Source organism: Caretta caretta, chromosome 3 (genome assembly GCF_965140235.1).
Source record: "Caretta caretta isolate rCarCar2 chromosome 3, rCarCar1.hap1, whole genome shotgun sequence".
NCBI classification, from domain to species: Eukaryota; Metazoa; Chordata; order Testudines; family Cheloniidae; genus Caretta; species Caretta caretta.
The window spans coordinates 92,678,707-92,705,168 of NC_134208.1; the positions used below are offsets into that span (position 1 = coordinate 92,678,707).

The following is a 26,462-nucleotide window of genomic DNA, read 5'->3' on the forward strand; positions in this document are numbered from 1 at the left end:
TCCCACCACTAACACAGTCCTTTTATATTAGATGCAAGAATTAATATAGGACACACTGTACCCCAATACTAGTGCAGTGAGAGAAGTAAATCAGTCTATCATCTATGTTCATGAGATACAAAGCACAAATAGCAAGTGAAACAGAACTGGGTGCATTAGTTCGTTTGCCCTGTGGGTCCAATGAGGGCAGCAGGCAGAGCCCAATTCATCTCTCTCCTCGGCCTGACAAACTTAATTTTCTCTAAATCCTTTTTACAGCCATGTCTTGTTATGATCAGTAAATATGGGTCATTTGAGTTCCTATCTATTAAGTCAAGACATGTATGCTTTAGCAAAATATACAATAGTAAGAGCAGGACCAGCACAGAGGAGGTTAATAACATCTGAAAGCCTGGAAGCAAAAACTGACAAAATATGCTACAGTTAGTTTGTAGCAGCAGGCTGAAAGCTGCTTATTTTTGTACTAGAAAATGCAGTGTTTTCACCAAGTAAACGAACAGTGATTTGAAATATAGTAACAGAGGGCAGTGCATGGCCTTTCAATAAAGATATCTGAAGACTGTGAAAAAAAAACCTCACAAGGTAGAAAGCCATACCTGAATAGCTTCCTTAAGTATAGAGAGAGGCAAAAAGAATAAGGGATGAGGGTAAGAAAAAGATCAAGGGGCAGGAGGAGATATCTGCAGAGAGACAGGAAATTAACCAGAAGAGAAATAAAGTGGGACTTCAACAGAGAGGAGAAACTGACATAACCATCTACCTGCACAATAAGGAATTGCCAGTGCACCCAAAGGACTAGATCAATGACCATCATAATGAGGTCTTCACACTGTATGGAAAACTGATTGCTAAACCAAGTCAGTAAAATGCTTTTGAAGACTTGTTGCTGAACACAGAATAAATGCTAGGTTTCATACTTTCCCCAAGTTTTGCTCAGAAGCCTACACTTACTTATGAATGTACACACACTCACAAACGGGATACAAAGACAATTGCTCTGAGATGTAAAGTACGCTTATACCTCCTAGCACAGCACTGAGTAGCGGCGATGCTGTCACAGATGCGGCTCCGAAACGCCACAGGAGCCTTCTGGCCTTGCTGTGCCACTCCATCCTCACGCCGTACGGCTCTCTGAGCGTCAAACACTACACTTTACAACTCGGAGTTAACGCGCCCCGGCCCTCGAGCTTCCCCGGGGAGAGGAGTGTTTGGAAGAAAGAGAGTCGTGAAGAGCTTCTAGTCTCTAAGGTGCCACAAGTACTCCTTTTCTTTTTGCTAGTCTCGGTAGTTTGTCTGCGCGGAGGCGGTGTTCTCCCTCCCTCTCCAGTGTGAACGCGCGTTCGCTGACACCCGGGCGGCCACGCTACATTTTGAACTCCACCAGTGTAAACACCTGCACAAAGCCCCGTGAAACGCCTAGCAGATCCCAGGCGCTAACGTGTCGCCCTGCGGAGGCCGATCAGCCTGCCTGTTCCTGCTCTCAGAGCCGGAGCCAGCGTCACCCCCCTCAACTTACTTCCGCAAGTTGGAAATAAGCGACCTGGGGGAAGCGCGCCAGTGAGAAGGCGCAGGGGAAGGGGCAACGAGCGGGGTAAACAAGGGGGTAGCGAGTGAGCCGGAAGGCAGCCCGCGGAGCCGGGCGCGCAGGGCGAGCCCGGCCGATGGCGGACACACACCAGCCGCCGGGGATACTCACCTCTTTAATCTTGGCCCGTTTCTGCTGGACATCAGGGTCCGCCGGCTCCCGCCCCACGGCCCCGACGGGCTTGCGGAAGAGCAGGCTGGGCAGCCCGGCGGCCCCCGCCTCCTTCCTGCCGCGCCTGTCCTGGAGAAGTTTCTCCTTGTCCTGGCGGATGTCCCGGCGGATCTCCTCGGGCAGCTTCTGCAGCGTCTCCTTGGCCTCGCGCAGAGCCCGCTCGTGATCCTCGCGGATCTTGGCCAAGTTCTCCGCGGCCGCCTCCCCGGCGCTGCTGCTCCCGGCGGCGGGGCCGGCTCCGGGCGGCGGGGCGCGCTGCTCCCCTCCGGGCGGGGGCGGCGGCGGCGGCGGCGGCTGCAGGGCGGCGGGCGAGTGGAAGAAGACGCCGCTGAGCAGCTTGGAGGAGTCGGGCAGGAAGAAGATGGCCCCGAAGCAGAGGGTGATGAAGGCGCTGAACACCAGCAGCAGCACGAACTTCTCCGTCAGCCGGAACGCGCTGGGGCCCGACGCCTTCCTGCCGCCGCCCGGGCCGCCGCCCAGCGGGCCGCCCAGCGCGCCGGGCCCCGCGGGGCTGCCGAACAGCGGCAACAGGCTCACGGCGGGCATGGCTCAGCGCCCCGCGCCAAGTTCCCCCTCGGCAGCGGCGGCAGGAACTTTTCCGCTCCGCTCTCCCCGGCGGGTCCGGCTGCGCGGCGCTGCTGCCTGTCAGCTGCTGCTGCTGCCCATGCTGCCGCTGGAGACAGAGCGCCGAAGCCCCTCACACGCGCGCCCGCCGCCTCGCCCTGCCTGCGAACAACTGCCAGGCAGCGCCGGCCTCCGCCTGCCCGAGCCAGGGGGAGCGGCGCCGCCGGGCCAATCAGCGCGTGGGCGGGGGGAGTGGGCGGGGCTGGCGGGGGAAGGGGGCGGGGCGCGCGTGTGAGAGTGGCACACGCACACGCACGGGGCGGGGACTCTGGTTCACACAAACAGCTCCGGGCGCCTGGGGCGGCGCTCGAGCGGGCCGCAGCCTCCGCGGCATTAAGGAGAGTAATGCTATTCAGTGAGGGTCCCACTGTTTCTTTAATCGCATCTGTGTAAGCTGGTTTTAATTCGCCTTTTTTTCCCCTTCCTGCTGCTGCTTTTGTTTTTTGCTCTGGCGGTGGGGTTTGACTGGGTGGGCGGTGGGCGTTTATTCTTCATCGTTTGACGTCCGCAAAAGGGAAGATCGCCAAGGTTAAAACGACATTAGCATAGACCCCCTATTGATTAGTGCAGATTAATTAGTCATCTGAGGGGTTGGCAGCCATCCCGCCGCTTGACTTTTTAATTGTTAAATACTTTAGTAATGATCTTTGATAAGAAATTAGAGGGTTTTGCAAATCTTTCCAGCCTGGAGGCATCTGGCTACAACTGTTTAGTAATATACATAGATGTAGCATTAATTATCTTAAAGCAGAGATTGCAGATTCATAAATACAGAGAGAGAAACACAAATGTGTACTTTGCCATACAAAGTGCAACAACTTTGTCTTTTCAAGAACGTCACTCGGAGTCAAAAGTAAGCTGGACTTTCCAGGCCTTCTCGTGGTTTAATACCACTTTTCATGCACCTTCTATTCCAAAAAGCAGAGCTTTGCTTTCACCATTACATTTTCAGTTTATACATTTTTTAAGTATCAGAGATGACTCCCTTCCCCACCCACGGCAAGAGCTCCTCTACAAATGAAATAATTTCTGCCACACAATACCCACACATGGTAGACCACAATGTAGCATTCTGTTTCAGGAGTTTGAGGTCCTGCCTCTTCTTGGCTGTCTTGTGCCTGACATGCTGAGCTCAATCCACACTTGACAGCTGCTTTCTCTCCTTCTAGTCGTTCAATTCTCTTAGGCTGGGTCTTCATAAACCCCAAGGGTTTTCTCACAGAGCTCACTCAGATCCTTTTGTAACAGTAAAAAGAAAAGGAGTACTTGTGGCACCTTAGAGACTAACCAATTTATTTGAGCATAAGCTTTCGTGAGCTACAGCTCACTTCATCGGATGCATACTGTGGAAACTGCAGAAGACATTATATACACAGAGACCATGAAACAATACCTCCTCCCACCCCACTGTCCTGCTGGTAATAGCTTATCTAAAGTGATCACTCTCCTTACAATGTGTATGATAATCAAGTTGGGCCATTTCCAGCACAAATCCAGGTTTTCTCACCCTCTGCCCGCCCCCCCCCCCCCCACACACACACACACAAACTGTCGTTCCTTGTTTCCTTGTGCTAACCCCAGGTGCTTTTGTTTTGCTTGTAAACTTTAAGACGGATCTCAAGAAGCTATCTTGATGCTTAGGCCCTGTAATTGTTTTTTTAAAATCTAAAAATTCCAGATGTATTTTCTTTCTTTTTGTTTTTACTACAATTTACCTTTTTTTAGGAACAGGATTGTATTTTTGTGTCCCTAAGAGGTTTGTACATGTTGTTTAATTAGCTGGTCACAGCAGCTAATTCTTTTGTTTTCTTTCTCAGCTCTTCCCAGGAGGGGAGGGTGAAAGGGCTTGAGGGTACCCCACAGGAAGGAGTTCCCAAGTGCTTCTTCCTGGGTTCTAAAAGGGGTTTTTGCACTTGGGTGGTGGCAGCATCTACCCATCCAAGGTCAGAGAAAAGCTGTAACCTTGGGAGTTTAATACAAGCCTGGAGTGGCCAGTATTAATTTTTAGAAACCTTGCGGGCCCCCACTTCTGCATTTGAAGTGCCAGAGTGGGGGGATCAGTCTTGACAGCTTCCTTCTCTGTCTGTAGCTGCAGGAAACTCTTACTTCCTCTGTAGTCTTTCAGTGAACTTATTCAGCTCTTCCTGGAGCCGGGAGGTCTTGGCCTGTTTCACCCACTTTGGACTCTGGGCTTGTCTACACTACAAAATTAAGTTGACTTAAGTTGACGTACAGCCACCAGTGGGTGGCGGGTATAATAGGCCAGGGAAGGCTTTGCCTTTCCTGGTGCTGCTGCTGACCCGCTGCCGGACAACTGGGCCATGGTGCTCCCCCTTTTCCGAGACCCACACCACCTCCTCCACTCCACCCCCAAAGGTCCCCGCTGCTTGCTGCGTCCCTCCTCTCTGGATGGGGGAGTGAGGAATGACGCGGAGAGCCCGTGGCCAGCGGACTGAGGAGGCTCAGTCAGGCGCTGCTGGGGCTGGTGACTCGGCGGGGTGGGGGACAAGGTCTTCAGGGGCAGGAGGAGCAGGCACTCAGGGAGGCTGTCGGCGGCTCTGCCCAACCCGACTGTGATTGGGGGGCATCAGGGGCAGGGGTCTGGTGGCTCGGGGAGGCTGCCAGCTCAGCCTAGCACTGAGGATGGCTCAACTCTGGCGGAGCTAGGGCTGACGCGGTGCTCAGGGGAGCCAGCCGCCGGTGGCTCTGTCAGGTGCTGGGGCCGGCCCGGAGCTTGGGGGGGCTGGTGGGTCAGGCCAGCGCAGGGGCCAGCCTGCGCTTGGGGGGCCTGAGGCTCAGTCTGGTGCTGGGGTGTGTGTGGATCAGGGGGGCTGGCGGCAGCAGCGGCTCAGCCCGATGTAGCTAGGGTGGGCGGGCCGGGGCTCCTCCAGTTGGGAGTCCCCTCAGGGCTTTTCCTTTTTGGGGGGGAGGGGTTTCGGGGCTCCAGCGTGCAGGGGGGCGGTAATTCAAGCGGTGGTTCATGTCCACACTTGCTCCTTCAGTCAGTGGTGCGCGTCCTCACCAGGAGTGCTTCCACTGACTGAAGTGGGGCATTGTGGGACATTGACAGCTGGAGCCTGGCAGCCCTGGGGCTGACAGCCTCAGCTGTAGATGTGGAGTTCACGGCTGCTCCCTCCCACAGCTGTCAGTTGGGTGGTGGACTCACAGCTGTCAGATCCCCCCTCCCTGGCACTGACAGCTCCAGCTGTCAGCACTGGGGCAAGGGTGGTGGGGTAGGAGAGGGGCTAGGGCTCCAGCTGTCAGCCCCATTCAAGGTTGACAGCCAACAGCTGATGTAAGTAGTGGAGGGTCTACACAGACGCTGCAGGCTACCAGAGGTGAAAGTAAGCCGGTACGCCCCAGTACGGCGTACCGACAAGAGCCCGTGCACCGTACCAGAGTGGATCGGCTTCCCCAGTCGGCAATTTAAAGGGCCTGGGGCTCCCAGCGGTGGCTGGAGCCCCGGGCCCTTTAAATTGCCTCCAGAGCCCTGCTGCCAGAGCCCTGAGGAAGCGGCGGCAGGGCTCAGGTGACAATTTAAAGGGCCTGGGCTCCAGCTGTCTTTACCGCCCCGGGCCCTTTAAATAGCCACCAGAGCCCTGCTGCCGCTTCCCCAGGACTCCGGTAGGTTCTGGGGATGATTTAAAGGACCCAGGGCGGTAGCGGCAACCGGAGCCCTAGACCCTTTAAATCACCGTCCAAGCCCTGCTGCTGGAGCCCCGGGGGTTGCGGCGGCAATTTAAAGGGCCCGGGGCTTCGCTGCAGTACCCCTTTAAAATCCCTCCTGGCCAGAGGAAAAATCCTCTCACCTGTAAAGGGTTAAGAAGCTAGGATAACCTCGCTCGCACCTGACCAAAATGCTTTCAAAAGCTGGGAGGAGGGAGAAAAACAAAGGGTCTCTGGCTGTCTGTGTGATGCTTTGGCCGGGGATAGAACAGGAATGGAGTCTTAGAACTTTTAGTAAGTAATCTAGCTAGATATGTGTTAGATTATGATTTCTTTAAATGGCTGAGAAAATAGCTGTGCTGAATAGAATGAATATTGCTGTCTGTGTTCTTTTTTGTAACTTAAGGTTTTGCCTAGAGGGATTCTCTATGTTTTGAATCTAATTACCCTGTAAGGTATTTACCATCCTGATTTTACAGAGGTGATTCTTTTTTACTTCTATTAAAAGTCGTCTTGTAAGAAAACTGAATGCTTTTTCATTGTTCTAAGATCCAAGGGTTTGGGTCTGTGCTCACCTATGCAAATTGGTGAGGATTTTTATCAAACCTTCCCCAGGAAGTGAGGTGCAAGGGTGGGGAGGATTTTGGGGGAATGACGTTTCCAAACAACGTTTTCTCAGGAACCCAGATAAAGTTTGGTGGTGGCAGTGGAAGTCCAAGGGCAAAGGGTAAAATAGTTTATACCTTGGGGAAGTTTTAACCTAAGCTGGTAAAAGTAAGCTTAGGAGGTTTTCATGCAGGTCCCCACATCTGTACCCTAGAGTTCAGAGTGGGGAAGGAACCTTGACAGGCTGTGAGCCCCGGGCCCTTTAAATTGCTGCTGGAGCCCCCGGCTGCCACTGCTACCCCGGGGCTCCAGCAGCGGGGCTCGGGTAGCGATTTAAAGGGCCCAGGGCTCCCACTGCCACTACCCTCCGGAGCCCTTTAAATTGCCACCTGAGCCCTGGAGTAGCAGCAGTGGGGCTCCGGCGGTGATTTAAAGGGCTAGGGGCTGCCACTACTGCAGCTGGAGCCCCAGGCCCTTTAAATCACCCCCGAGCCCTGGGGCTCCCAGCCGTCTCTGCAGCTGGTAGCTCTAGAGTGATTTAAAGACCCCGGGGCTCCCAGCTGCTGCTACCACAGTCCCAGCTCCAGGCCCTTTAAATCTTGATTTAAAGGGCCCGGGGATGTAAAGGCACCGCCTCTTCAGGTAGAGGCCATGCCTCTTCCGGTTGAGGCCCCACTCCTCCTAAGGACTCCGGAGTACCGGTAAGTCCTTTAAGTTACTTTCACCCCTGCAGGCCACTTACTGTGGCAGAAGCAGCATTGTAGTGCAGACACTGACAAAATTAGATCGATGTAAGCTGCCTTATGTTGACCTAACTCTGTAGTGTAGATGAAGCTTCTGTTATTGCTCCTTTATCAGCCCCTTCTGTTCTTTCTCAGTCTCCTGTTTTATCTGCATTCCTGACAGCAGCTGCCAGGCCTGGGAGGGATTGGCCTCCAGGTCTTACTGTTGGCCAGGATCTTCCATAGTTGCTCTTCGGGCTTGTCTGCTCATTTCTGCTGCAGGTGCAGCTGCCGCTTCAGATCCTTCAGCAGGGTGCTGAGTTTCTGCTCCAGTACACAGTGTTCATCGACAGTGCCTAACAACTTGTGTCTCAGCTGGTTCCTGGTGTCCGTTAGCCACATTAATCATGTCTGACTGCCCTTTCCAAAGTGCCTCTGTCAAGAGCTGTAGGGCTTGTTCAGGTTCTTTCTATTTCAGCTCCTGGAACTTGTTCTGTTGACTGGTAGTATTGTATTAATTAAGATAGACTAAAGGGCCCAACGAGTCAAAGGTGTTAACATGAGCCCGAAACTGTCCCACATTAAATAGCTTTAAACAAGGTTCAGGGTTTGGTATAAAGAGACCACAGCCTGTTTAGTACCATGGCAAACACACCATTAAAAATATTTTTAAAAAGATGAAAAACAGTTAAAGATCTTGAAATGTAAAGTATTCCATAAGGCTTTTGTTTGAACAATATTCCTTGTTCCATTTCCCTTAAGATGGAGACAGATTTTAGAAGGAAAACTCACCTTGTCTGTCAGTCTCTTAGATGGTATCAAAGATGGTAATAACTGCCCTTTTGGGGAGAAGAGAAGAAGTTAGTTGAAATGGGCTGGAACTTTTGTTGTTGCTATTGTTATTAAAGTCCAGTCCTGTTTCCTAGAAGGCAAAACAAGAAACATACACAAAAGGGGGGAGAAAAAAACAGAAAATGCAGCTTCTGTCTCTGGTATTGATGCTCACTTGCAAACACTCCTTGAGAAACACAGACACAACTCATGATCTGATTAGCCACTCCAAGACCTGGCAAACTTGTACCAGCATTGGGCTGTTTAGGGCATTGCTTTTAGCTGCCTTTCTGGTCACAGGCTTACAGCAGTGTTGCAAAATATAGTCTTAGCTGGCTAAGCCAGATTTTTGTTAGACAGAAGGAAAAAGGAGAGATAAGAGAAGAAATAAAGTAGGAAAGAAAAAGAAGACATGGGAAGGGTGGGGGGAATGGGATGACAAAGTCTCATGTCCCAGGTGGTATCCAGAGCTGGAAGAGGTGGGGATGTCATGGTGATGGGTCCTTCTCCCGGGCCCAGTCTGGTCATGACATCTCTCAGGAGCAGGATGACAAAGGTTCAAGGTCAGAGGAGACCATGGGGGGTGACAGCCATGTTGGTGAAGGCTCACTCCAGTAGCCAATGTTTTCTTTCAGAGTCTCTGTTGTTGAAGACACCAAAAGGGAGTGATGAGTATAGTCCATCCCCTCATTATTTTGTCCACCAATTAGGGATAATATCAGACACATTGATTTCATTGAGTTCTGGTCCCACACTTTTCTTATTTACATGGCAAGATCTTAACACAGTCCTTGAGTTAAATCAGTAGGCCTTTTTGTTTGGACTAATTCAGTTTTTCCGTCTCCCTCTGGTAACTTTTCCCATTAACATGTGTTACAGGCTGTTGTGAGACTTCATAAACATTCACTCAACTTGTCACAGGTGAGCTCACAATTAGGATAAATTTGTAGGCCCAATTCTCACAACAGTTCCTTCTCCATCTCGTTTGCCTGGTGACCTTCAGCCTGATGTTTCTTGTACTATAGGTTCCACTGATGTTCAAGCTGTGTGACCCTCACTTCCCAGGTTGTAAGGGAAAATCTGTACTCAGACACCATTATTCTTTCTATCATCTGTAACTTGGCCCTTAGGTCTTTATCTGCTCTTGCAAACCAGTTGTTCCCTGCTGTGGCATTGATTTGATGTCCTCAAGTTGAGCTACTCAGGTTTCTGGGCATTGCTTCTCTTCTAGAGTTCCCTGACCTTGAGTATATGTCACTACCATAGCTCGTCCATCCTAGTTGTGTAGTGTCTGGTATTTGGCACCTTGCTTAAGTGTAAGCTCTTCCTGTGATTGGAGCATCTTATTATCGTCTGTCTAAGAAGGTGCTGGAGCTATATTCTTAAGCATTGGGCTTCTCGGGCATGAACTCAGACTTCCTCATGAAGAAGGCTGCATTCCCTTCTCAGCATGTTAATTTGCCACTTCATTTTAGCCATGACTAAGTATCTTCTCTCCCTCTCTGCTACTAGTCCTGCCTGCCTGGTACTCCCTGTGCTTGCTGCCTGTCAGGTACTCCCTGGGCTTGCTTCCCTTGCTCAAACAGTTTCAGTAGGAAAACCCACATTTGGGCCTGTAAACTGTGTAGCAATATCATTAATGTTCTTTTCACCCATGTTTCCTGGGACCCTGAGAATCTCTGGACCAACTGTGGCCCTCTCCTGAGCTTCATCCACCTGGGGACCCCACTTTTCCTCCAGGCCCCCTCAAATTTCCTAAATTCTCATTATGTAAGGCTGAGGAAGATATCAAAATAGCCTCAGTAAATGGGAGGACTGTGAGCCCTGTGGTCAGGCTATTGCCTTGATGTCCACATCCCAAGTTTGCCCAGTAAAACAGCCTTTTCCTCCCCCAGAGTGATATCCCGTCTGTCTGAGACTCAAAATGTGCCTCATGAGGGAACAGTGTGTGGTTAATGATCCAGTTTTGGGGCCATTTGACAAAAGTATTTCCAAGATACAGATCCCTGCTGAAAAAACAGTTTTTCTAAAGGTGGATGCTTTCTACCAACAATAATATATAAACATTTAATCTAATACTATGGACCCCAAAGATACTTAAATGTTATCCAGTAAGGTCTCCCAAGCATATCGCAGGAAATTGCCCTATCTGTCACACTACTGAAGATAATTTAGATGCAAAAGGACCCTAAATTATCCCTGCAGCAGCACAAGTCTTTTCACCCACACTTGAATTTCCTTTATAAGGCTCCAAACTCCTACAAAGCTATTAAACTTATCTGAGCCCAGGTTTTGAACTCTGAGTCCTTGCAAGGTCATGTAACTCACTAGTGTTTAGTCATTATTCTAAACCCAGTTGCCCTTTGTTTTCATTATTTGGATGTGGGCTGTGCTGCTGTAGCATTTTAAACATAGATAAGTTCTTGGGCCTGCAGACTTCCTCTTGTGTTTCCCCTCTGCCTCTAATATCTGAATCTACTTCCATTTCTCGTCTCCACCTTTAACGCTTTATAACTTTCTTGCTAATATAGGAAATAACCTATCCCAATCCTGAAGAGCTCTTACAACAACTGGAGAAGAGCCATCAGATCCTGTAACTTTGCTGTATTCTTGTAGGGCTGTCACCTGGCCCATATTTGAAAGTTGTCTCCAAGAAATACTCTTGGGCCTGAATCCACAAAGGGGCTTAGGTGTCTGGAAAATCACTGGAACAACAATGGGATCCCAAAAAACTGAGTTAGGCGCCTAGGTTCTCTCTATAATGCATTGGGAGAGATAGCTGCCTAACAATAGGATCCACAAAAGCCAGTACACTAGGCAGGAGATAGGCCTCTGGATGCTTAGAGGGAGGCAGCACTACTCATGCCCAGAGGCAGAAATGTAGGTGCCTAAGGAACTTTTACAGTGAAAATTTAGGTGCTGAGTGAGTTTAGGTGTCTACAAGGTTAGGCAGCAGCTGAGTGGGTGTTCTGTGGATTGCAATAGTGCCTAAGTCTCTTCGTGGATTTGGGCCTTTGTCTTTGTGTACCTTCTGAAATACTTATCACTCACTTTAGAATGTGTCTGGCACTTTAAGGGAGAGCAAGGCCCAGGGAAAGCCTGACCTGTGACTGGTCAGCTACCTCCCAGCTGGGATTGATCAGATGATTATAAAAGCCAGTAAGTGGCTCATTTGGGGTTCCCACTTACAGGAAATAGAGTGGTTTCTGTGATAGGTGCTGCAGAAGGAGGACTTCTAGTAGATGACCTGTAGGAGGATTGGGTGTGATGTTCAGTAATGATTTTGGGCCAAATGTGGTTGAAAGAGATAATCAGTGATGTAGTTCCCAATTGTCCCTGAATATTGGAGGGTAGGCTTTTGTAGCATCTCTCCCTCAGATGTACAGTCTGGAAAGCTAACCCTCTTGGAGAAGGTATAGTTCCCCAAACTACATCTTCTTTGTCCATCTAAAACTTTAATAATAACTACGGTGAATAACACATTACTAACTGATATTTTTAATTTAAATATGTTTTTAAAAGAAATATATATGAAAGCCAAAACTTATTATTGTGTAGTAAAATCATTACAATTAACTAAATTTTAAAAAGTTGAGCAGTCCTTGTTTGCTTAAGTTTTAAAGAAAGTCAAATGACAGAGCTGGTGGAAGTCACGGCTAAGCAACTGGAACCATAGATTATTCAAGTGCTAAACCAGCTTTTGACAGCCCTAGCCTTTACTGCAGGTGCAGAGAGAGTATTTTCTTCTTTTCAGTTTATTAAACTAGTTCATTTAAAGCTAGGAAACAAACTGGGTGTTGAAAAAGCTGGAGAGCTTTTTTCTCTGTTCCAATCTAAGAATAAAAACTAGGTCTGAGAGGATGAGATCTATTTGTTCAAAAAACTTGAAGATGCTGGTGGCCAGAAACAATCACCTTGGTTCACTACTTACGAAATAATACTTCCTTTGTTTAATAAGTCAATAAGTTTTAAATGGAAAACATGTTTTGATAAACTTTTTTTCTCATCTATCCAGAATATATAAGGTCATTTTATTTACTTTATTAACTAATAAAAAATTAAAATGCTGTTTTGGTGCATTTTTAATTGAATACCAATTTCCAGCCAAATGCAGTTTGACACAAATCAGAAGTAAAAAATTGATAATCTAGTAAATAAATAAGAAATGCATCACTCATCATTTTCTATCATAATAAAATTAATAAAATTTAATAAAATTAAAAAATAATAAAAATTAAGAATCTAAATAAATCTTAAACTATATAATTTCTTAAATAAATGTGTATAAATATAGATGTGTATTAACATCCTGGTTAATAAAAAGAAGTAACAATTTTTGTGTAAAGGCTGTATTTAGTTGCAAATCAACATGTTTTAATGGTTACCAACCAGTGAAAATCAATCTTTTTCAGGAAAATAACTAAAAGATACAAATGCAAAACAAGATTAAAATTGATTATTTAAATCAAGATTTTCTGCTTGCTGATCTAAAACATGATAAAAAGTGGTGATTTAAATCACTTGGACTAAAATCAATCCATCCTGATAACAACACCATTAATATAACGCACAATTCCAACTACTTATAACCAACCTAGTAAATAAATTACTTAACAACGTTCAAGTAATCTCTGAGGTGCCCTGCTTGGGCTTGCAGGTCTCCACTGAAATATCAGTACGAGTCTTGTCAGGAGGCAGTGAGGCAGCGTTATGTCCTGGGGCTCAGTTAGCATGACCTGTTGTGGTTGTTGCCTAACTGGAACCTCAGGCACAAAGCCATAATCAGTGCCCCTCATCTTCCTCCCTTCTAGTAGCAGAAGAAGGTGGTGTCTCCTCTTACTCAGTATATATCCATCTAGGGTGATAAACTTAGAAGACCACAAGGCAACCGCATATTACACCACTGCTGTTTGTGACCAGTTATTTCCATCATCGATTTGTCCTTCATCATGTTCATGAAATACCAGCTCCGCAGGTCATATTGTTTTTGTTTGTTTATCTTTAGCTATCTTGTTGTACGTCTGCGAATCCCCAGTTCCCTTACCTCAGCTTCTATCATGACACACTTTCTAGTTCTCAATTTTCTTTTAAATAAAATATCTGCAGCTGACAAACCACAGTTCATTGGTGCCATCCTATAATTTAACAGAGCTAAATATGGATCAGTGTCTGATGCTGCAGCCTTTTTCAGTGATGCTTTATTATTTTGACACCATTTCCCACCAACCTGTTGAATGGATGATAATGGGGACTAGCAGTTAGATGTCTAAACCCAAACTTCACTACAAACTGCTTAAACTCATGGCCAATAAACTGAGTCCCATTGTCAGACATTACTATGTCTATTCAAAATAGATTTGATATGTACCATCACCTGTGGAACTGTAGTATCTTCAGGTAAAACTGCCTCAGAGAATTGAGAATAATAGTCTAGGACAAGTACATAATTTTTTCCAGCAGTGGTAAACAAGTCAATGCTTACTTTGCTCCGGGGGACTGATTTTTCTTGTGCCACCGACATGGGCTCTTTTGCTTGACTTGGCCTGTATTTTTGGCATACGTGACAAATCTTAACAGCATCCTCAGTGTCACTGTTCATTTGAGGCCAATATAAAAATATCTCTGGCCCTTTGCTTAGATCTAGAAATCCCTAAATGACCTTCATGTATCCTTTAAAACATCTTTTTCTGTAATGCCTTAGGAATCACCATCCTGGTGCCTTTAAACAACGTTCCACCAAGTATTGAGAGCTTCCTCATATTGATAATAAGGGCTCAAATATGCTGTCCCAGCTGCCTTATGCTAATAGCCTTAATGACTCTCTGCAGAGCCTCAGCCTGAGCAGTAGCTCTGGAAGACGTCCTTAAAATCTTCCTCAATTGGTATTGGTCTCTTCCTCTCCAATGAGTGCACTCTCTTGATGAGACCAAGAGCATAACACATTTTTAACCAAATATGTATGCTCTTTTCCCTGGTGCTATTACAAATTGTACCCTTTCCACTTTATTTACCCATATATCTAGTTTGCATATCCTTTAGTGGGGATAAGCTCACCACTGTAAACCCTGAGTTTTACCTGTTTACTTTCTATTACTTATGGCTTTTTGTTCAGTGTTAATAACAAGGTTTCTGGCAACATATTGACTTGTGCACCATTGTCCAACTTAATTTGCTTTCAGGTTGATAGCCCAATTCTCTTCTGCTGCAACACTGTCCATTGCTCTTATTAAGAATTCATCTTAGCCAGTGATCCTGTTGTTGTCCTCTTTTTCCACATTGTGTGCCCTGCTCTCTGCATACTTTTCTGCTGCTTGTTTCTTTTCTTGTTGTCATAAATATAAAGGGAAGGGAAACCACCTTTCTGTATACAGTGCTATAAAATCCCTCCTGGCCAGAGGTAAAACCCTTTCACTGTAAAGGGTTAAGAAGCTATGATAACCTTGCTGACACCTGACCCAAAATGACCAATGAGGGGACAAGATACTTTCAAATCTGGAGGGAGGGGGGAACAAAGGGTTGGTCTGTCTGTGTGATGCTTTCGCTGGGAACAGATCAGGAATGCAGCCTTACAACTCCTGTTACTGTAGTAAGTAAACTAGCTAGAACATGCGTTAGATTTCCTTTTATTTAATGGCTGGTAAAATAAGCTGTGCTGGATGGAATGTATATTCCTGTTTTTTGTGTCTTTTTGTAAGTTAAGGCTTTGCCTAGAGGGATTCTCTATGTTTTGAATCTGATTACCCTGTAAGGTATTTACCATCCTGATTTTACAGAGGTGATTCTTTTACCTTTTCTTTAATTAAAATTCTTCTTTTAAGAACCTGATTGCTTTTTCATTGTTCTTAAGATCCAAGGGTTTGGGTCTGTGTTCACCTGTACAAATTGGTGAGGATTCTTATCAAGCCTTCCCCAGGAAAGGGCGTGTAGAGCTTGGGGGATATTTTGGGGGAAAGACGTCTCCAAGTGGACTCTTTCCCTGTTCTTTGTTTAAAACGCTTGGTGGTGGCAGCATATGGTTCAAGGACAAGGCAAAGTTTGTACCTTGGGGAAGTTTTTAACCTTAGCTGGTAAGGATAAGCTTAGGGGGTCTTTCATGCAGGTCCCCACATCTGTACCCTAGAGTTCAGAGTGTGGAAGGAACCTTGACACTTGTGGTATTTTGGATTCTCTATCATAGATTCCAAGATTCCAAGGCCGCATAGGACCACTGCAACCCCCTAACCTTACCCCTGCATAGCACAGGCCATGGAACATCTCTGAAATGATTCCTGTCAGATCACTGTCCATAAGCTTCATTCTGGACTAGGTGACTTCCTGCACCAGAGAAATTCTAATTGTCTGGTCAAGGGTTAATTCTGGGTCTTCCAGTAATCTCTCTCTCTCTCAGTTTTTTGTTTTGGATTCCAATCACATTCTGGTCTCTTACCAGGGACTTGGTTCATTCACCAAAATCAAAAGATTGGGTCTTTTGCCTGAGATCAGTCACAAACTTTTTTATAGCTTCACTTTCTTTTTGTTACCTTGGGTAAAAACATTTCTCTCATGTTTCATTTTTATGTGGAATGTAGTACTACTCAAATTTTTGTACTATTTCACAGTTCTCCTCTGCCTGAGTAAACCGAAAAGTGTTAAGCGTATCAGAACCTGCTATTGTCAGAAATAAGGCTACCTTTTGATTGTCTTCCTTTTCACTGGCACCTATTGCTTGTACATACAGAGCAAAGCACTGTTTAAATTACATATTTCCAGTGAGTTTGAGCAATGTTAGCTGCTCCATTCTTCCACTCAAGTTATTTTCTTAAATTTCTGTTTACGCCCAGTACCTTGTGGTGTTCAGTAATCACACCGGCCTCAAGGTGCTTGAAATAGATCTTCTTTATTCAGTGATACCATTGCCCAAATGCTTCTGCATAACAGAACATGGGCTTCTTCAGCACCCTCCCCCAGGCTTCTTGTCTAGGAAGCTAACCCACGTCAAGGTACAGTTTGCAAAACCACACCAGTGAAGAGCTTTATTACATAGTACTTCGTGAGTTTTCTATTTGAGTAAATAAGAATAAGAATGGCCATACTGGGTCAGACAAAAGGTCCACCTAGCCCAGTATCCTGTCTTTCGACAGTGGCCAATGCCTGGTGCTTTAGAGGGAATGAGCAGAACAGGTAATCCTTAAATGAAACCCTGATCCAGGCTCTGGGTATGGTGTCAGTCCTTCCCAGGCTGGAGACTCAGGCCAACAGTCTGCCTGGCACTACTCCCCTGTGATGACCAAAAGGAGAGGCTGGTGAAATGGAAGATAGAGCAAAACATAGGGCAAGAATTTATCAATGAAGGGACAAGAGACAATAATGGGGAGATCCAAAAAGGGGAAAGGTGGAGAGAGGGAAGACACTGAAGATATGTAGACAATGGAAGAGAGACTGAATCAGGAAAGAAAAAGTGTGGGAGTTTTAGAGGAGAAAAAAAGCAACAGCAAATTGAAACATTTTAAAGGGATGAAATGATCAAATTCAGCCTGGCTTTATACCAGTTTTTGTCAGGATAAAACCAGAGGAAGGACCTCTGAAGCAGAAAGTGTACTAAGGGACTCTTGGAAACCATCCAGAACTTCCCTTCTGATGGGGAACATTATACTAGGTCAATGCAATAAAAGAAATCAGAGGTATTGGCTAGGAAGGGTACATGGCCAGGAGGGATGGGGAATGCAGTCATTCAGCATATGCTCAGCAGCCTTGCCAGTATGTCACCTGGAGAACCTTGGCTATAAACTAAAGCTGCACACACCCAGTAAAAAATTATCATAATCAACAACAACAACAAAACCTAAAGAAAGGTGATAAGTGTCTGCCTCCCCTTGGTGTGAATGCTTTTGAGGGCGCAGATTGATAATCTGGTGAAGTGAGGTGTAAATTATATCTGCATTACACTTGTATAATTCTGTTTTACTTTGAAGGGGGAAAGGAGCAGCAAGATATATTTTTTAGAAAAGCTAGAAAGAGTCAGAAGGAAGGAGGCAGAGTATGATTTATTTATTGATTTTAATAATGCTTGGTCTGGATAAGATTTTAATGTGATCATATAATGATCATCTACATCCTAGATGGGAAGCCCAAAATTGTAATTGAGGCAGGGGAGATTGGAGCCAAATGGGTGGAGGTGGCAGAATACCAGAAGGGAAAACCTCAGACCACACCCTACTACTGGTAGGCAGCTCAAGGCCCCAACTATCCCCCAAGGAACCCTCCAGACACCTTATCGTCCCGCCACACCATTCTCCAGCAGCCCACCTCGTCCCAGTGACCGTTAGCTGGACGATGTTTTAAATGTAACGAGCCGGGGCATGTGAAGGCCAACTGCCCCAAGAACCCCAACAGATTACAGTTCATCGCACTGGAATCACACCAGAGGTCCTCAGGCCTAGATACCTCCCAGATACCCTTGGAGTGGAGGGAAACTGTGAGTGTGGGCGGGAAGAAGGTCACCGCATGGAGGGACACTGGAGCACAAGTGTCGGCTATCCATGCTTCCTTAGTGGACCCCAATTTAATCAACCCAGAGATCCAAGTGACTATTCAACCCTTCAAGTCAAACTCTTTCAGTTTGCCTCCAGCCAAGTTGCCTGTCCAGTACAAGGGCAGGTCAGGAACATGGACTTTTGCAGTCTATGATGATTATCCCATCCCCATGCTGTTGAGGGAAGACTTGGCCAATCATGTGAAGCTAGCCAAGAGGGTGGGAATGGTCACCTGCAGCCAGGCTAAACAAGCTGTCACGACTAGCTCTGTTCCGGAAACTTCTACCAGGACCCGGTCAGAAGTGATGGACCCGGACCCCAGGCCAATGTCTGCAACAGCAGTAGTGGATCCAGTCCCAGAGACCCAGACAGAGCCAATCCCAGAACCAGAACCGGCAGAACAGCTAGCACCAGACCCATTGCCAGCACTGAATCCAGTACTTGCAACCTCAACACCAGAGGGCCCCACCGAACCTGAACCAGCAGCAGCCAATAACCCTACACAAGAGGCTCAGCCGGAGCCTGAACCCCAACATAGTGCCCCAGTGGAGAGCGGTTCACAGTCAACGGAAACAGCCCCATCCCCTACATCACTTCCAGAGGGACCAAGCATAGGTCCACAATCCAATGAGGAACTTGTCTCTCCAGCATCAAGGGAACAGTTCGAGACCGAACAGGAAGCAGATGAAAGACTCCAGAGAGCTTGGACGGTGGCACGGAGCAACCCCCCCACCTCTCAGCTCTTCTAATTGATCCAGGTTTGTTGTAGAAAGAGGACTTTTATACAAGGAAACTCTTTCTGGGGGACACCAGGAAGACTGGCATCCTCAGAGACAGTTGGTAGTTCCAACTAAGTACCGTGTCAAGCTCTTTAGCTTAGCCCACAATCATCCTAATGGCCATACTGGGGTGAACAGGACCAAAGACTGTTTGGGGGGGTCATTCCACTGGGAGGGAATGGGCAACGATGTCTCTACCTATGTCCGGTCTTGTGAAGTATGCCAAAGAGTGGGAAAACCCCAAGACCAGATCAAAGCCTCTCTCCAGCCACTCCCCATCATTGAGGTTCCATTTCAGCAAGTAGCTGTGGATATTCTGGGTCCTTCTCCGAAAAAGACACCCAGAGGGAAGCAGTACATACTCACTTTCATGGATTTTGCCACTCGATGGCCGGAAGCAGTAGTTCTAAGCAACACCAGGGCTAAAAGTGTGTGCCAGGCACTAGCAGCCATTTTTGCCAGGGTAGGCTGGCCCTCCGACATCTTTACAGATGCAGGAACTAATTTCCCGGCAGGAACTATGGAGAGCCTTTGGGAAGCTCATGGGGTAAATCACTTGGTTGCCACTCCTTACCACCATCAAACAAATGGCATGGTGGAGAAGTTTAATGGAACTTTGGGGGCCATGATACTTAAATTCTTAAATGAGCACTCCAATGATTGGGACCTAGTGTTGCAGCAGTTGCTCTTTGCCTACAGAGCTGTACCACATCCCAGTTTAGGGTTTTCACCATTTGAACTTGTATATGGCCACGAGGTTAAGGGGCCATTACAGTTGGTGAAACAGCAATGGGAGGGGTTTATACCTTCTCCAGGAACTAACATTCTGGACTTTGTAACCAACCTACAAAACACCCTCCGAACCTCTTTAGCCCTTGCTAAAGAAAACCTACAGGATGCTCAAAAAGAGCAAAAAGCCTGGTATGATAAACATGCTAGAGAGCATTCCTTCAAAGTAGAGGACCAGGTCATGGTCTTAAAGGCGCTTCAGGCCCATAAAATGGAAGCATCATGGGAAGGGTCATTCATGGTCCAGGAGTGCCTGGGAGCTGTTAATTATCTCATAGCATTCCCCACCTCCAACTGAAAGCCTAAGGTGTTAATCCTCTAAAGCCCATATTAATCCTCTAAAGCCCTTTTATTCCAGAGAATTAAAGGTTTGTCAGTTTACAACCCAGGGAGGAGATGATGCTGAGTGGCCTGAAGGTGTCCACTACAAAGGGAAAAGTGCTGGTGGCGTGGAAGAGGTGAACCTCTCCATGACCCTTGGTTGTATGCAGTGACAGCAGATCAAGAAACTGTGCACTAGCTACGCACCGACATTCTCAGCCACCCCCATTCTCAGTCCCCTGAATGGGCATACCACTCCATTGACACAGGTAATGCTCACCGAATTAAAGTCCAACCTTACCGGGTGTCTCCTCAAGCTAAAACTGCTATAGAACGGGAGATCCAGGATATGTTACAGATGGGGGTAATCCGCCCCTCTGGCAGTGCATGGGCATCTCCAGTGGTTCTAGTTCCCAAACCAGATGGGGAGATACGTTTTTGCGTGGACTACCATAAGCTAAATGCTGTAACTCGCCCAGACAACTATCCAATGCCACGCACAGATGAACTATTAGAGAAACTGGGACGGGCACAGTTCATCTCTACCTTGGACTTAACCAAGGGGTACTGGCAAGTACCGCTAGATGAATCCGCCAAGGAAAGGTCAGCCTTCACCACACATGTCGGGCTGTATGAATTTAATATACTCCCTTTCGGGCTGTGGAATGCACCCGCCACCTTCCAAAGACTTGTAGATGGTCTCCTAGCAGGATTAGGAGAACATGCAGTCGCCTACCTTGACGATGTGGCCATATTTTCGGATTCCTGGGCAGAACACCTGGAACATCTACAAAAAGTCTTTGAGCGCATAAGGGAGGTAGGACTAACTGTTAAGGCTAAGAAGTGTCTAATAAACCTAAACAGAGTGACTTACCTTGGACACCAGGTGGGTCAAGGAACTATCAACCCCCTACAGGCCAAAGTGGATGCTATCCAAAAGTGGCCTGTCCCAAAGTCAAAGAAACAGGTCCAATCCTTCTTAGGCTTGGCGGGATATTACAGGCGATTTGTACCGCAATACAGCCAGATTGCCACCCCACTGACAGACCTAACCGAAAAGAAACAGCTAAATGCCGTTCAGTGGTCCGAAGAGTGTCAGGAGGCCTTTAACCAGCTTAAAGCGACACTCATGTCTGACCCTGTGCTAAGGGCCCCAGACTTTGACAAACCGTTCCTAGTAACCACAGATGCGTCTGAGCGTGGTGTGGGAGCAGTTTTAATCCAGGAAGGACCGGATCAAGAAATCCATGCTGTAGTGTTTCTCAGCAAGAAGCTGTCTGAGAGGGAAAGCAACTGGTCAGTCAGTGAAAAAGAATGTTACGCCATTAGCTACGCCCATATGTTTGGGGACGGTGTTTCCACCTGCAAACCGACCATGCTGCGCTACAGTGTCTTCATACCGCCACGGGAAATAACAAAAAACTTCTTCGTTGGAGTTTAGCTCTCCAAGATTTTGATTTCGACATCCAACACATCCCAGGAGCTTCTAACAAAGTGGTTGATGCACTCTCCCGTGAAAGTTTCCCAGAATCAACTGGTTAAAATCGTCCTTGAGATGTGGAAAATATTGTTAGTCTTTATGTACTTGGTATTATATTTAGAGGTGCATGTGTCTTATTAACTCTGTTTTCCCCTAGAGCTCCAGGAAGAAATCACAGTCAGCGTTTCACCCTATCTGTGATTTGGGGGGGGTGTCATAAAGGTGTTTACCCTTCCCTTTATATTTAAATCCCTCCTGGCCACAGGAAAAACCCTTTCACCTGTAAAGGGTTAAGAAGCTAGGATAACCTCGCTGGCACCTGACCAAAATGACCAATGAGGAGACAAGATACTTTCAAAGCTGGAGAAACAAAGGGTTCTCTCTGTCTGTGTGATGCTTTTGCCGGGAACAGAAAAGGAATGGAGTCTTAGAACTTCATAAGTAATCTAGCTAGATATACGTTAGATTCTGTTTTGTTTAAATGGCTGATAAAATAAGCTGTGCTGGATGGAATGTATGTTTTTGTGAACTTAAGTTTTTGCCTAGAGGGATTCTCTGTTTTGAATCTGATTACCCTGTAAGGTATTTACCATCCTGATTTTACAGAGGTGATTCTTTTACTTTTTTTCTTTTCTTTTAAGAACCTGATTGCTTTTTCATTGTTCTTAAGATCCAAGGGTTTGGGTCTGTGTTCACCTATGCAAATTGGTGAGGATTTTTTATCAAGCTTTCCCCAGGAAAGGGGGTGTAGGGTTTGGAGAGGATTTTGGGGGGAAAGACGTTTCCAAGCGGGCTCTTTCCCTGTTATATATCTGTTAGACGCTTGGTGGTGGCAGCAATAAAGTCCAAGGGCAAAAGATAAAATAGTTTGTACCTTGAAGTTTTAACCTAAGCTGGTAAAAATAAGCTTAGGGGGTTTTCATGCAGGTCCCCACATCTGTACCCTAGAGTTCAGAGTGGGGAAGGAACCTTGACATGCTTGGTCTGGATAAGATTTTAATGTGATCATATAATGGTGGTTTGGCCATTTCATAAAAAAACAAAAATCTGTAAATGTTCCCAGCCTATGGACTCGCCTGGCCATGCCTGATACTCTGTGGATATTGTAAATCACCATCAGTTACTTTTTGAAATGGTGTCCTTGTGCTTCCCTTTTCCCAGTGACTGTTTCCCCAACTGTCAAAATTCATTCTGCTCCCCTGCACATTTGAAAGGGACAAATACAGACAAGACTGTTTTACTGTACCCTGATTGACTGGGCCATTGCACTAACTTTATTATTTAATTCTGGTGCCTTTTCAAAAGCCCACCCACTCCTTGCATGGACTTTAGAAAGCTTTTCGGGTTAAAAGGGCAGTGAAGGATTTTTTTGATCCTAATATCTGTTGAATATATTCCACTCCCATTTGACTTTTCCAGCTCCTGTCCAATGCTTCCAGTTAGGGTTGCTGGATATTTACTTTTTAACTTGTTCAGAATTTCTGCTGCCTGTTGTATCATCCCTAACAGACTCTCCCACTGGAGGCCCTAAAAATCTTTTTGATTTGCTTGAAAGTTCTTTAAATTTTTAAAAACATTCCTGTCTGAGCCGTCTGTGGTCTGACTCACTTTTGACACTAATAGTGATAATGATCCATTTGTGTCTTGCTATCATCTAACTAGCTGCATAACTTTCAGCTGGTACAATCAGTCACAGGTAGGGTGACCAGATGTCCCGATTTTATAGGGACAGTCCCAATTTTGGGGTCTTTTTATTATATAGGCTCCTATTACCCCGTATCTCCTGTCCCGATTTTTCACATTTGCTGTCTGGTCACCCTACTCACAGGTGGTGGTTCTCAGGGGGTATAATGCCAGTGGCTGATTAATGGCAGCTGGGATATCAGTGTTCTGACCACACAGTTGTGAATATTTGTCTTTTTCTAAATGAAATGGAGGGCTTTCAGTCAGTTTTCTAACAGTGATTTTATTTTACCCGAAACATACTCCCTGGTTTGATTTAATTCATCAGTTTTTCTTTTAGTGGATTAAATGGGACAGGCAAAAATCCAAGCTAATCTGAACCGATTTGCAGTTTAACTAAACCTATATCTATTTTAGGGTCCAGGTAAGAAAAATGGCTTTTTTTTATTGTCTGTCTATATGGTCTTGGGCCCCAATCTGTCAGGTTCTGGGCCTCAGTTTCCCCAACTGTAAAATGGGGGGGGCTAATTTTGATAATGAAATTGTGATATTTAATGTTGGTAACATATTTTGAAATTTTTAGATGAAAGGCCATTTAGAGGTACTTTTATTTATTTATTAATTAATTAAAACAACAACATTCCTTTTCCAGGCTGCCTTGACTGGCTGCCTATCCCAAGACTCCTTTCAACAGCCATCCCTCTTGACCAATTCCTGTCCATTCCACTTTCCACCCTTACCCAGAACACAGCTGGTTTCTAGCCCAGTTTTTTGCTGGCTCCTCCACATACAGCTGGTTTCCTCTGAGACATCCACATGTAATGACAATCCTATTGCAACAATGACATCTGATGCTCTGGTCCATTGCCACTGACTTGAGCTTGCAATATGCAGTGCTTCCCTGAGTTGAAGGCATCTGAGAATGCTTTATACTCCTTCAGAAGCATCATGCAGTGTAGGGTCACCGTGCAGAATTAAGATAATGGCAGCAGGTGGCACTGGGACAGGATGATTTTGATTAAAGATCAGACTCAGGGTATCCAAGGATGAGAAGGGAAAATAATTGGGGCAGGAGAAATTGGTTTTTTTTTTTTTGGGAGAAGGGTCATAGCACGGGGAACTGACTGAGAACTAGAGGAAGGAGTGATTAATTCTGGACCAATTATTATGGGACAGAGGTCTTGATGCACGCATTGGGTACCTGGGGGGATGAGAGCGGGAGTGAACACGAGGAATTATTTGGAGATGTCAGTAAGAGAATGCATTTAAAAAAATCCCATAAAAATAGTTCAGCGAAAGGTCTAAGTTTGGGAAGGGTGGTGGCAGGGACAGGTATCGAACCATTTCATAATTTTACATTTAAAGGTTTATCTATTTCTATTTTTAGAAATGTTGCCATTGACTTTAGTGGGAGCAGGACTGGGCCCTACATTTGTTTTTCTGAATAAAAACACAGATTGACTGTAAACATGTGAAGTAAATATCTGCACATTTCATCACCTTGACCACCCTGACTGATTAGTCCTTCAGCCCTCATATAGATTGTGCCAATCACAATGTCTTCCATTCTTCTCTTATCCTAGCCTTGCTTCTCCGTATTCAGCCATGCCTTTTCATGATAAAATCTTCCCATCTCTTTGGAGGTCGGCTGCGTGATTGTTTCAGTTCCTGTGGGTACCACTTCTTGACAGCTGCAGTCCATCTATTCATAGAATCATAGAAGATTAGGGTTGGAGGAGACCTCAGGAAGTCATCCAGGCCACCCCTCTGCTCAAAGTAGGACCAACCCCAACTAAATCAACCCAGCCAGGGCTTTGTCAAGTCGGGCCTTAAAAATCTCTAAGGATGGAGATTCCACCCCCTCCCTAGGTAACCCATTCCAGTGCTTCACCACCCTCCTAGTGAAATAGTTTTTCCTAACATCCAACCTAGACCTCCCTCACTGCAACTTGAGACCATTGCTGCTTCTTCTGTCATCTGCCACCACTGAGAACAGCCTATCCCCCCTTCAGGTAGTTGAAGGCTGCTATCAAATCCTGCCTCACTCTTCTTTTCTGCAGACTAAATAAGCCCAGGGCCCTCAGCCTCTCCTCATAAGTCATGTGCTCCTGCCCCCCTAATCATTTTCATTGCCCTCCACTGGACTCTCTCCAATTTGTCCACATCCTTTCTGTAGTGGGATGCTCAAAACTGGACACAATACTCCAGGTGTGGCCTCACCAGTGCGAAATAGAGGGAAATAATCACCTCCCTCGATCTGGTGGCAATGCTCCTACTAATGCAGCCCAGTGTGCCGTTAGCCTTCTTGGCAACAAGGGCACACTGTTGACTCTCATCCAGCTTCTCATCCACTGTAATCCCCAGGTCCTTTTTTGCAGAACTGCCGCTTAGCCAGCTGGTCCACGGCCTGTAGCAGTGCTTGCGATTCTTCTGTCCTAAGTGCAGGACTCTGCACTTGTCCTTGTTGAACCTCATCAGATTTGTTTTAGCCCAATCCTCCACGTTGTCAGTGAGCCTAGCTATATGCCTGGCCCATCACATTTTAACATAGTTCCTTTCAACAGTTATGTCCTGCACTCCACACTGCATTGTGATCACGTCATTGGGGACTTGGTCACAGATTGAAAACACCAGAATTCTTCTTGCCATCATTCTGTCTGTGACAGACAGTTGTTGCTCCTCAGTCTCTGTCAGCGCCCATGTTTCGCTGTTGTACAACATTGCCAGCAATACTGTTGAATCGAAGAGATTGCATGTGTTGCCTTGTTGATTTTTCCTTGGAGGACATCCTCCATATAATTGAATGCGCTCCAACCAGTTTTCTTTCTTTGCAAGAGTTCGCCTTCCTGACCATAGTGCATGTTAACTTCTTGGCCCAAATAAACGTATTGCTCAACTTCTTCTATTTGTTCATTTCATAACACAGCTTAAATATACATTTTCTTAGCTATTACAATATCTAGCTTAATATACAGTGAACAGTATTTAGTGGGGTTATACAGTATTTAATTTGTCAAAAATTAATACCAAAGTAAAACCTGTTCCATCATATCAAGATTGTTTTCTGGTTCATTACTGGCATCTGCTGTGTTTCTCAAGTGAATAGACAGTGGAATGACTTTCTTTCTCTAAAGCTACCTGAAAGACAGCTGAGACAATGCAATAGAAATTAATAGTTATCTGTACATGGACACAGAAGGACGCATTTAAATTGCAGCAGAACTAGAAAATTGCTCAGGTCATCTTGCTCTTAAAATCATCCATTAATTCCCAGATTCACTTCCTCTTTCCTGTGTATTCATCTTTTTGTCTTCAGAAAGGTAAGTGTGGCAGCAGTTCTTCTTCCCAGGCACACTGCTAAGTATTGATCAGTGCTGGGAATGAATTGATTTAGTTTATTAAAATCAGTATTTTATGGTGAGTGTTTCCAGATTCACAGCAAAGTAACCATGTGACATTCAAGCAGCTATAAATGATCTATCCTGCTTTTTAACTGGAATGGAATGAATGATAAATCCATCCTACCTGATGTGCATGGAAAAATCATATTTCTCTTACAATTCTTGCTGGTGTGATCTGTCCTGTGACTTGGATGAGATTGAAAAGCAACTGCCCTTGAAAAAATGAAATTGCCTTTAAAGATTTTTATCAGGGGATGATGTGATATCATGTGGTCTTTCCTGAAAACTTTCC

General features: G+C 46.0%; 1 protein-coding gene across 1 annotated transcript in view; it reads right to left on the reverse strand.

The window, feature by feature from the left end:
- Positions 1–2,502, reverse strand: part of MAN1A1 (mannosidase alpha class 1A member 1) — a 209,217-nt gene extending 206,715 nt beyond the window's left edge. The window contains exon 1 of the mRNA XM_048844674.2: positions 1,697–2,502. Coding sequence (XP_048700631.1) covers positions 1,697–2,302 — 606 coding nt within the window. The 5' untranslated portion in view covers positions 2,303–2,502. The remainder of the gene's footprint in view (positions 1–1,696) is intronic.
- Between the last annotated feature and the right edge of the window lie 23,960 nt (positions 2,503–26,462).